This window comes from Chlorocebus sabaeus, chromosome 2 (assembly GCF_047675955.1).
Source record: "Chlorocebus sabaeus isolate Y175 chromosome 2, mChlSab1.0.hap1, whole genome shotgun sequence".
Lineage (NCBI taxonomy): Eukaryota > Metazoa > Chordata > Mammalia > Primates > Cercopithecidae > Chlorocebus > Chlorocebus sabaeus.
Window position 1 is genome coordinate 41,604,640 of NC_132905.1, and position 12,071 is coordinate 41,616,710.

At 47.7% G+C, this 12,071-nt stretch overlaps 1 protein-coding gene across 1 annotated transcript in view; it reads left to right on the forward strand.

The window, feature by feature from the left end:
* Positions 1–1,362: 1,362 nt before the first annotated feature.
* LOC140710322 (synapse differentiation-inducing gene protein 1-like) overlaps positions 1,363–12,071 on the forward strand; it is a 77,086-nt gene continuing 66,377 nt past the window's right edge. Inside the window, exon 1 of the mRNA XM_073011936.1 lies at positions 1,363–1,590. Within this exon, the coding sequence (XP_072868037.1) occupies positions 1,495–1,590 (96 nt within the window). The 5' untranslated portion in view covers positions 1,363–1,494. The remainder of the gene's footprint in view (positions 1,591–12,071) is intronic.

Consider the following 12,071-nt stretch of genomic DNA (forward strand, 5'->3'; position numbering starts at 1 on the left):
GGGAGGGTGAGGCCATGATTCTCTTTGCTAGGTCAGCATTGGAATCATCTGAGCTGCTTTTTAAAAATTACTGTGGAATTGGCCGGACACGGTGGCTCACGCTTGTAATCCCAGCACTTTGGGAGGCTGAGGCGGGCGGCTTACAAGATCAGGATATCGAGACCATCCTAGCTAACTTGGTGAAACCCCGTCTCTACTAAAAACACAAAAAAATTAGCCGGGCGTGGTGGCAGGCGCCTGTAGTCCCAGCTACTTGGGAGGCTGAGGCAAGAGAATGGCGTGAACCTGGGAGGCAGAGTGTGCAGTGAGCCGAGATCGCGCCACTGCACTCCAGCCTGGGTGACAGAGCAAGACTCCATCTCAAAAAAAAAAAAAAAATTACTGTGGAATCACAAACCACATGCCCCATGTTCTCACTTGTAAGTGGGAGCTGAATGATGAGGACCCATGGATGCAAAGAGAAGAATAGACACTGTGGTCTACCAGAGGTTGGAGGGTAGAAGGAGGGAAAGGAGCCGAAAGAATAACTACTGCAGACTAGGCTTATACCTGGGTGATGAAATAATCTGTGCACCAAACCCCCATGACATGAGTTTACCTATAAAACAAACCTGCACGCATACCCCTGAACCTAAAAAAAAAGTTTTAAAAAATATAGAATTAAAAAGTAAATTCCTGTACCCAGCTTCACCCTGATTTCCTGCTCCCAGCACACACCTTCTCCATCAGAACCTCTAGGAGAGTCTCACTCAGCCCCTGCCATCAGGCCACAGAGCAGAAGGGCACAGCTGAGCCTCACTAGGCTGTCCTCTGCTCCTCAGGAAGCTGCCCTCATGCTCCAGGTGGAAATCAGGCCCCACCTATGTCTTGACTCAGTTCAGAGTCAAGGGAAACTTAAAAGAGAGATTCAGGGGACAGTGTCCTCTGTTGATCCACATCAGCCTTGCCTCGTCCTTGTCCGCTAGTGAGAAGTCTTGGAATACAAAGAAAAACACGCCCAGGCTATGCCTTCTGAGAGCCTCCAGTCCATCCTCAGAACACACTGACAGTGCATGGTGGCAACGGGGCCAGTTCTGCAGGTGGCTTCCAGGCAGGCAGTCCCTGCGAAGTCCCCAGTCCCATCCTTTGTCCCCACCATCCAGGCACTCACATTCCAGTGATCTTAGAAATACTGCTTTCTGTAGGATTTCTTCTGCAACTGAATGACCCAAGAGGCCCGTACTTGGCATTATTATCTTCCTGTTCTTGGCAAGCATTTCCTTGGCTGGGCCGCCCTTCCTGGGAGGCTGTGTACTTACAGCAGTAACGATGGCTCAAACGACATCAGCAACTGCAGCTGCCTCCTGGGGAGGGCCTGCGCCTGCCAGGCATCATCCCACATCCCTGGACACCCCAGGATGACTCCTTTATTAATCTTTTCTCCTGTCCTGTCCTGCTGGTTCTCTCTTGCAGAGCGACTACTCGAGCGACACAGAGAGTGAGGACAATTTCCTCATGATGCCCCCGCGGGACCATCTGGGCCTCAGTGTCTTCTCCATGCTCTGCTGCTTCTGGCCTCTGGGCATCGCAGCCTTCTACTTGTCCCATGAGGTAAGGCCTCCTTGGTCTGTTGCACCTGATGTGCAAGTGTTGACAGGGCAGGGGTGAGGGCGACAATCCCAGCTGAGGAAGAGGAGAAGCGAGGAAGCCCAGACAGCTCCTGCTACAGCTGGGTCAGCCGTTGCCCAGTTGGAGGATAGGCTGGGAGAAGTCAGAGTCAAGGGACCCTGGGGGCTGGGTGGAGGCATTCGGGCTGCCTCACCCCAGATGCATCTGTGTCCTCGCAGAGGCGGGACTGCCTTCTGAAGAGGCTTCATGACCGAAGCAAGAGTCTGCTGGGTAGAAGGCACATGGCCTTTGGGAGGCTGTCCTTCATTTAGGTGCTGGGGTTGTGTGCATGGGGTGACCCTAGTGCCGGGAAACACCAGGCCCAGGTGGGCTACATTTAACTTAATGAGAGAGGAGGAAAGAAGGGTTTTGATTTCCTTGCTAAAGAATCCTTCCTATAAAATAGATTCCAGTTCCACAGCAGCCCCCGTGTACCTGCCCCAGTTGAACACCCTGCTTGTGGAAATGGCACATCTCAGCATGACATCTGCCGTTCCTCCCCAACATAAGGCTTCTAAAGGTTTCGATTCCCAGCCTTTTTCACTACAGAGCATCCTGTTGGTTGCCCCTTATGCAACCCAGATTTTGAAAATATTGGAAATATTTTTCTCTAGCAAGTGCAGAGTATTCATTCAGAAATCAGCTATCTTCACATTTTTATTAATCAGAGAAAGACATTTCTACTTGCCAATTACAGAGTGAGCTGGCGGCGTTACCATGGCCCGCTGCTATCTGCCCAACCAAAACAGGGAGAAAGGGCGCTCCTCTGCTTGCCCGGGGTGAGGGTGGTGCCGGGCGCCCATGGGGTGTTTTCAGGGAGGGCTGAAGATGCCTCAAAGGTACAGAGGGTCCCTCTCCAGCTTCTAGGGTTCGGGACCAGGGCTGCACACAACTGAGCCTGGCAGGTGCTTCTTCTGAAACAGATTGCCTGGCTGAGCCCAGCAGTTGCTTCTTGATGGCTTCTGTATTGGTTGGGTTTGTTGGACGAGTGAGAGGAGAATCCGCCCTGGCCTTATGGGGTTTCTGTTTTCCCCTGCACATCTTGAGTGGTGACTGGCCCCTCTTTCTGACATCCAAGGAGGAGCAGGGGAGAGTGGTGGGTGGCCTGTGGTCCTCCTGAGGGCAAGTGCTTCCTGACAGGGCACGAGAAGTTGGGCAGCCTTTGCAGGCAGGGGTGTAGCCGGAAGGGCACAGTGGGGAAATCTTTATCTGCTGGGGCTAGGCTGAACGGTTGTTCCAGACCCAGCTTTGATCTTGAGGGTCTGTCCGAGCTTCTCTTGTGACTTCGTCCCACGAATGCCACAGAACCCCTTCTCCATCAGCACAAGCATAGGGTGGGGAGCCTGACTCCTGGGTCTGGCAGGGCCTGGTGGCTGTGGAGTGGAGGCAGACATGAGTGAACCCTGCTGCAGGATGAGGTCCCAGAGTGGGACACACAGGAGCTGGAGAAATGGGTGTGGGCACAGGCCCATGGTGGGCAGAGCCTGCCGTGCCACATAAACTGCACCCTGATGCTGCCAATAGAAAGAGCAGTCTTGCAAGGGAAGGATAGATTGGGCCCAGGAGCTGGACAGGTGACATCAAACGCGTCCCCGAAGCCTCCTTTGTACACCCCAGCCCTGCGTCATCTCCATATGGGGAAGAATAGGGACACACCCACCTTCATGGGGCCCAGCCACTGAGACATCCATGTAAAAGTGCCACAGAGTGCTGGGTGGAGGGAACCCTGGAGAGATGGCAAGGGGCCGCAGGGAGAGGCTGCCTACATGGCCAAAGGAGAGACCAGTCCTTTGTGGTGTCCATGGTCTCCGCTGCTCCGTGTGCTTGGATTGAAGCCCCAGTCTCTGGTGCAGGGCAAGGTATGGACAGCGTCTCTATTCCAAAAATCATCATTATAATGAAGAGCAAGGCTACAACTGCAGAGACTGTGTCTAGAGTCTTTCTCAGAAAGTAATTTTATGCTGAACACAGTAAGAGCCTCTCAGGCTTGGGTCTAAGAACTCATGGTGTTTGATACGTTAGACAGTGTAGAGGATTTCTATTACTTGGTTAGCTGCAAATGGGAAATGTAGTTTCTATAGCGGCTTCTGATCACTTTTTTGAAGATGAAGTGGAAACATTTTGGGGTGTGGGTGTAGGTGTTGCCTTCACTATGGGCGTAGAGAGGAGCTTTCAGGGCCACTGACTGCAGCCTCCCTTTTCATTGCGCTTTGAGAATGGATTTCCCTGTGGTAGAACCACAACAGAGAAGAGGGGCTGACACTTTTATAAAGATACCTGTGGAGGTGAGTCCCGTTTGCAGGGCCTGCTTCCGCATCCCTTTCCAATCAGAACTCCCTTCCCAGGCAGCTCCCCTTAGTCTGCAGTGGTGGTTCCGGGTGCTGCTGCAGATCCTGGAAACAAGCAGCCCTGCACAGGATGCCTCAGCCGGCTACCAGGCTGCTGAGCATTCCGTTTGCAGCCCACACTGCAGATGTGTGGTCTCCAGCAGGCCATCGTGGGGAAGCCGGCAGCTGCCAAGGAGAGAGAGTGCGGCATAGAATAGAACAGATGCAATCTGAGAATCCTTGCACTAAATTAAATCAGTACTTTCCTAAGCGAGGCCACCTGGGAGTGCGAAGCCCAGGACTGGAGAGGGGGAAGCCCGTAACCCTCTCTGCCGCAGTGGCCAGCACCTCCTGCCGCCTTGTTGGGTCAAGGGGATGATGCACCTGGGCGAAGAGCATGTTGGTGGAGCCGAGGCTCTCCAGGCCCACAGTGCCATTCACGAGGAAATCTTTGACATCTAAGTGTGACTTTGGGTTTTCTTTCCCTTTTATCTCAGATCATATCACAGTATACTCTGACAGTCAGGCCGTGTCTGCTCATTGTCAAAATAACTGTTCAGTGAAGTCAAAGGAACATGCCAAGCCATTACAGAAAAACAAAACAGCATCTTATGGTAGTTTGATTAAACTGGGCAGTAGAGAAAATGAGGGCAGCCATCTCTAGAATTATGCACCTCCGATATGTTGTTCTGTCCTGTTGTAGTCTGGTCCCATTTAGCAGGCAGCTCTCCCATGCCTCTGTTTCCTGACGCATGCAATGATGTTAACATGATTTCCAGGCTGTGCGGTTAGCTGAGGGTTAGAGATGTAAGGCCAGTGAAAGTCCCCAGGAGGCACCTGCAGAGCAACTGCTGCTGGTCGTGCCCGCTGGAAACCTGAGTTCCCCAGGTGCTGGGGGTCCAGAGGCCAAGGGATACCCGGAAAGACACAGACACCCCTTTTCCAGCAAATGTTGCTAATTCTAAAATTATGTTTATGAACTAGCATAACAGTAGTAATTAAAGTGTTAGTGAGGTGGGTAACATTGGCTGACCTCCTACTGTGCACCAGCTTCAGCGTTGGGGCCATGCACCCTTGCTTCCGGGGTGTGGTCCTGGACCCCCTACGCACTTGCTAGAAATGCACACTGTCTGTTCCACCACAGGCCTGCTCAGTCAGAGTCTCTGGGGCAAAGCCCAGGAATCTGCATTTTGAGGAGGCCTCCAGCTCCTCGTGGATGCGGCTGCCGTCACCTGGGAGGGGCGCTGCAGTCATGGCTGGGAATCTAATAAGCAGTGGGAAGCTGCAGGATGTCTTTTGGAAGAAATGACCCCCAGGCTTTGGTTGTGGTGTGAAAGGAAGAGGGAAGGGAGGGATGCCCTGGGTTCTGATGTTGTTTGGGTGTGAGTAGTGCTGTCCTACATGCATGATCTCATAGGAGCTCCATGGCATGGGTACTGAAATCAGGGTTCAGTGAGGTTGAGTGGTGAGCCTAAAGCCGACATTGGTGAGCAGTAAGCCGGAGCTAGCAGGATGTGTGGGCTTGGAGGCACCTGCCTTCTCTGGGAGAGGCATCTGGCTTGTCCCTGAGCTGTGGGGTGGGGGTGGGTGGGCAGAGGAGGGCAGCATGTTGTCTACAACTTCATTTTGCTCAACAATGTTCCATCTGGTCCCCATTGCAAGCACGCTTTGTAAACCGGTTCATACAGAGGACGGTGTGGGTGTGTGCGATTATGGTGGTGTGGCTTCATCTAGGAACTGACATTTGTGAATGATACTGAGGATAGACATGAATCCCATAATTGGCTGAGTGGCTGCTGTCAGCTAGTTAATGCACACACTTTATCTTATTTAATCTTTGCAGTGAGTCCGGAAGGTGGAAAATTATTACCTCCAGTTTACAGATGAACAAAACTGAAGTTTCAAGGGATTTAATAAGTAACAGATATCACAGAGGTAGCAAGTATGGGCACATGAGGGAAATATTAATATTTCTAACCCTTAAAGCCATATTTTTTGCAATATAGCTTTGACTTTTATCTGTTTGCAAACAAAAATAGAACCACAGTCCTTGCTTTTAAATTCACCATCCCCCCACCCTGTTTGGAAAGGCTGGCAGGGGAGGAAAGCCTGTCTGAGCATGGTATGGCATTGGTCCTCATGGCACTTCACTCCATCCCATGTGATGGGGGCAGCCAGGGACTGAAGCCAGAGCCCTGCCCCAAAGGGGGCTCTGGGCCTGGACCTGCACCGGGCAGGCCCCAGGGTTCGTGTGTTGACTCTGCTGGCAGACGTCTTTGCATCCAAGCATTTATTATGTCTTGATCTAATTTCATTTCATAAAATGTTTCTTTCCTTTACTAACTGCAACATTATAACAATAATTAAATGAGAAAAGGGTATTAGGAAGCAGATTATGAATTTTATGAATAGTACCAGCAAGGAGAATTGGGCAAATTAGGGGAAAAAAGAGAATCTTTTTATGGTACTGAAAATCTAGAACAAGAGTGCAACCTAGCTAATAGCAAAGCCCCTTGGAATCCATTCATTTACCCACTGATTAGTGAACACCTCCCACGTGTTCAGTAAGTGCCGCGCATGCAGCAGTGAACAGAGCAAACCAAATCCCTCTTCTCAGAGCTGACGTGCTCGTCGCCTGCCTCTCTTCCTTGCAACATCAGCTTTACTTTTCTCCGTTTTACTCACTGGCTATTAGCTGCGGATAGACATGGGGAGTGTGGAGCTGGGAGAACCATTTTAAACAGGGTGGTCCTGGCGGGGCTCGCGGAAAGGATGGTGTCTTATGATGCAGCCTTGGGCTGAGCCAGGGGGAGCCCTTAGGGAGGAGCTTCCAGACAGAGAGGCCGGCAGTGCTGAGACCCTGTGGGGCACACGTGGGGCAGGTGGGGCCGGCGTGGCCGAGCGGGGGGCCGAGGGTGTGGAGCTAGGAATGGGGGCAGGGGGTAAATAACAAGGTGGGACCAACATGGGCAGACCCCGAGGCTGTGACTGGGCGGGGCTTCCACTTTGAGATAAGAAGCCTCCGGGGCTTGAGTGGAGGAGAAGTCCCTATGGTCATATGCTCCCGGGAGCCTTCAGAGGACAGGGCGGAGTGGGAGGCACAGCGCGGCGGCAGCTGTCACCCGGAGACCTGCGCTACAGGGGTGGCTGGGAATTTCATAAGCAGTGGGGAGCTGCGGGGTGTCTTCTGGATGAATGACCCCTGGGCTTAGGTTGCAGTGTGAAAGGAAGAGGGAAGGGAGGGATGCCCTGGACCAGGGGTTTCCTGCAGACGGGTAGGCAGCACCTGCAGCGGGGCCTCTCAAGTCCCAGAGCTGTCGGCCTCTGCGTGGAGGCGCTGAACCGCGGGGGCTCCAGGGAGACGTCGGGGTCAAGCGCCGGCACAGTGATGAGGGGCCCCGTGGGAGCATTGACCACTGATGAGCAGCTTCAGGCATGCAAGGAGGGACAGCCCCGAGGAGCAGACTCCACAGCTAGAGGAAGGGAACCATCCAGCGAGGCAAAGCTGCACTGCTGGGACTTGGATCAGCAGACACATCAGAGGGGCGCGGAGGGACTTGTGGGTGCTGGGGACATTCCCTTTCCTGACCTGGGTGCTGGCCGTATGCTTGTGGAAACTCTTTGAGCTTTATTTACACTTTGTGTGTGTGTGTGTGTACACGTTTCCGTTTTCCGTAAGAATACTATACTTCAATTAAAACATTTAGAAAATTCACGTATTTGGGAGGCCTAGGGAGAGGAACTGCTTGAGGCCAATGGGTTCAAAGCCAGCCTGTGCAACAGAACCCATGTATACAAAAATTTAAAAATTAACTGAGCGTGGTGGCTTGTGCCTGTGGTCACAGCTACTCATGAGGCTGAGGCGGGAAGATCACTCGAGCCCAGGAGTTCAAGGCTGCTGTGATCTATGATCCCACCACTGCACTCAAGCCTGAGTGACAGAATGGGACCTTGTTTGTAAATATACATATGGATATGCAAAGAGAGAAATTGGACATAGTATATCTAGTTATCTTTTTTTGAAGAGTTTTGCAGTAAACAGAGAGTGAGAAATGGGGTGCTATTCAATGAGGTCAAGAGTGTTCTGTTTTTGTTTTTGTTTTTGCTTTTTTTTTTTTTTTTTTTTTTTTTTTTTTTTTTTTTTTTGAGACGGAGTCTTGCTCTGTCGCCCAGGCTGTTTTTGCTTTTAAGTGGGAGAAATGATAGCATATTTGTTCATGATGAAAATGACCCAAAAGAGAGAAAAATAGATGTTGTGAAATACGGTGGGAAGGAGAATGAGGGGACAGTTAGGGGAGCAACAAAAAACCCCCTTTTGCACCAAGCACCTTGCGCATACATGACATCACACACCTCTTGGGGCAGATGCACATGAGGCGTTAGGCTATGAGAGTCATATACCTGTTCCCAGGTCACGCTTCCAAGGGTAGAGCCAGGATTCGGTGCCCCCACCATCATTGCCCGCTTCTGGGTCAGTGATCAGTGATTACTGTACTTAGTGACAGATTCCACCAAATACTGCCCAAGTGTTAGAGGAAATCAGTCTTGCTTTTAACATTGCAAATACCCACATAGGGAAGAGTTATAGAAGTCTGATATCCTTGCCTCTTGTCTTCAGTAAAATAGCAGCCCTGCTTATAGGTCCCGGGGATATGTCTGTCCTTCTCCCTCTGACTCCATTAAAACTGGATTATATTAAATTATGGGAGAGAACCAAGCAATCTTGGGTAATGATATGTACTAAATGTACTTATTTTTTCTCTTGAATTTGATGCTCTCCAGCAGAGTAGAAATATAAGTCAAGTACAGGCTGTTCTTTCTCCTCTGAATAAGATGCTCTGCAAATTCTGCAAAGGTGGAGGGAACAATTGCGGGATTTGGGTATGAAAACTTATCACTCAAGTAAGCCTTGTAGGACATTAAGGGACACGACACCATCATCGTTCCAACAGGAATTAAGTGTTTCCCTTCTCAATCTTACTCTGGATATTAATTCTAATTATTCATGGCTGGTGTGTAGGATGCAATGTTTTCTGTCAATTTCCCAGAAAGAGCCTAAACCTTCCTGTAACCACCGTCAAGACATTGCTTAGAGAGTGTGGGGACATGTGTTCCTCCCAGAGATCCAAACAATGCCAGTAGTTGCAATTTGCTTTCTTAGTTGTGTTCTTGAGCTGCCGGGTTGTTGATGAACTAATCAACAGGGCCATCATAATCAGACTTGGAAGATTTGTCCCCACTTACTAGGTTTTTTAAATCAATTATTTAATTTTTGAGACAGGGTATCACTCTGCTGGCCAGGCTGGAGTGCAGTGGTACGATCATGGCTCACTGCATTCTCAGCCTCCTGAACTCAAGCTATCCTCACACCTCAGCCTCCCAAGTAGCTGGGAATACAGGTGCCTGCCACCACACCAGGCTAATTTTAGTGTTTTGTAGAGATGGGGATCTCTCTTTGTTTTCCAGGCTGGTCTCAAACTCCTGGGCTCAAATGATTCTCCTGCTTCAGCCTCCCAAACTGCTGAGATTACAGGTGTGACCCACCACTCGGTGGCCCCCAGTTTTTTAATATGGAAAGAACAAGCTGATTTGCCCAGGGAAAAAGTTGAGGTCAGTAAGATCATCTGAAAGTAGGGAGAAATCAGGAAATCCTGAGGACTTCAGCTCCTTGTCCACACCTCTGGCCCCCTGCTGCTGCTGGAAAAACTCGGTTTGTCTTTCTTTAAAGTTAAAGGGTACATATGGAGGTTTGTTACATAGGTCAATTGCGTGTCATGGGAGTTTGATGTACAGATTATTTCATCACCCAGGTAATAAACATCACCCAGGTAAATACCTGATAGGTAATTTTTGGATCCTCTCCCTCCTCCTACCCTCCTTGTTCATGTGTTCTCAATGTTTAGGTTCCACTTGTAAATCAGAACATGCAATATCTGGTTTTCTGTTCCTGTGTCAGTTCATTTAGGATTATGGCCTCCAGCTCCATCCATGTTGCTGCAAAGGACATGATCTCCTTTTGTTTGTAGCTATGTAGTATTTCATGGTATATATGTACCACATTTTCTTTATCCAGTCTACCACTCACAGGCATTTAGTTGGTTCCATGTCTTTGCTATTGGGAATAGTGCTATGATGAACATATGCACACATATGTCTTTATAGTAGAATGATTTATATTCCTTTGGGTATATACCCAGTGATGGGATTGCTGAGTCAAATGGTAATTCTCTTTTAAGTTATTTGAGAAATTCCCACATTGCTTTCCAAAATGGCTGAACTGCTTTACACTACCACCAGCAATGTAAAAGCCTTCCGTTTTCTCCACAACCTTGCTAGCATCTGTTATTTTTTGACATTTTAATAATAGCCGTTTTGACTGTATGAGAGTTTCTCATTGTGCTTTTGATTCATATTTCTCAATGATTAGTGATGTTGAACATTTTTTTCCTATGGTTGTTGGCTGCGTGTATGTTTTCTTTTGAAAAAAATCTGTCGTGTTCTTTTCCCAGTTTTTAATGGGGTTCTTCCTTGCTTGTTAATTTGTTTAAGTTCTTTATGGATTCTGGATATTAGACCTTTGTTGGATGAATAGTTTGCAAATATTTTCTCCTATTCCATAGGTTTTTTGTTTACTCTGTTGAACATTTCTTTTGCTGTGCAGAAGCTCTTTAGTTTAATTGGTACAGTTTATCAATTTTTGGTTTTGTTTCTATTGCTTTTGATGTCTGCACTGTGAAATCTTTGCCAAGGCCTATATACAGGATACTATTTCCTAGGTTATCTTCCAGGGTTTTTATAATTGTAGATTTCACATTTCAGTCTTTACTCCATCTTGAATTCATTTGTGTATACAGTGTAAGGAAGGGATACAGCTTCAACTTTCTGCATATGGCTAGCCAGTTATCCTATCACCATTTATTGAATAGCGAGTTCTTCTTCCATTGCTTGTTGTTGTTGACTTTGTCAAAGATCAGGTGTATGGCTTTATTTCTGGGTTCTCTATTCTGTTTCATTGGTCTATATGGCTGTTTTTGTGCTAGTACCATGCTGTTTTGGTTATTATAGCCTTCTAATATGGTTTGAAGTCAGGTAACATGATGCCTCCAGCTTTATTCTTTCCACTTAGGATTGCCTTGGCTATTTGAGCTCTTTTTTGGTTCCACATGAGTTATAAAATAACTTTTTTCTGATTCTGTGAAAAATGTCATTGGTAACTTGACAGGAATAGCACTAGATCTTCAAGTGCTTTAGGGAGTATAGCCATTTTAACAATATTGATTCTTCCTATCCATGAGCAGGAAATATTTTTGTGGTTGATTGTGTCATCTCTGATTTCTTTGAGCAGCATTTTATAATTCTCATTGTAGAGATCTTTCACCTCCCTGTTAGCTGTATTGCTAAGTATTTTATTCCATTTGTGGCTATTGTGAATGGAATTGCTTTCGTGAATCTTGGGTGTTGTTGATATATAGGAATGCTACTGATTTTTGCACAACTTTGCTGAAGTTGTTTATCAGATCTAGGAGCTTTTGGGTAGAAACTATGGGGTTTTCTAAGTATAGAATCATATGATCTGCCAACAGAGATAGTTTCACTTCTCTTTATATTTGGATGCCTTTTATTTCTTTCTCTTGACTGATTGTTCTGGCTAGGACGTCCAGTACTTTGTCGAACAGGAGTGGTGAGGGTGGACGTCCTTGTCTTGTTCCAGTTCTCAAAGGGATTGCTTCCAACTTTTGCCATTCAGTATGAAATTGGCTTTGGGTTTGTGATAAATGGCTCTTATTATTTTGAGTATACTCCTTCAATGCCTAGTTTATTAATGGTTTTTAACATGAAAGGATGCTGAATTTTATCAAAAGCCTTTTCTGCATCTATTGAGATGATCATGTGGTTTTGGTTTTTATTTCTCTTTATGTAATGAATTACATTTATTTGTTTGCATATGTTGAACCAACCTTGCATCCCAGGGATAAAACCCACTTGATTGTGGTGGATTAGCTTTTTGATGTGCTTCTGGTTTTTGCTGAAAATTTTTACATATATGTTTATTTAGTATATTGATCTGAAGTTTTCTTTTTCTGTTAAGTCTTTGCC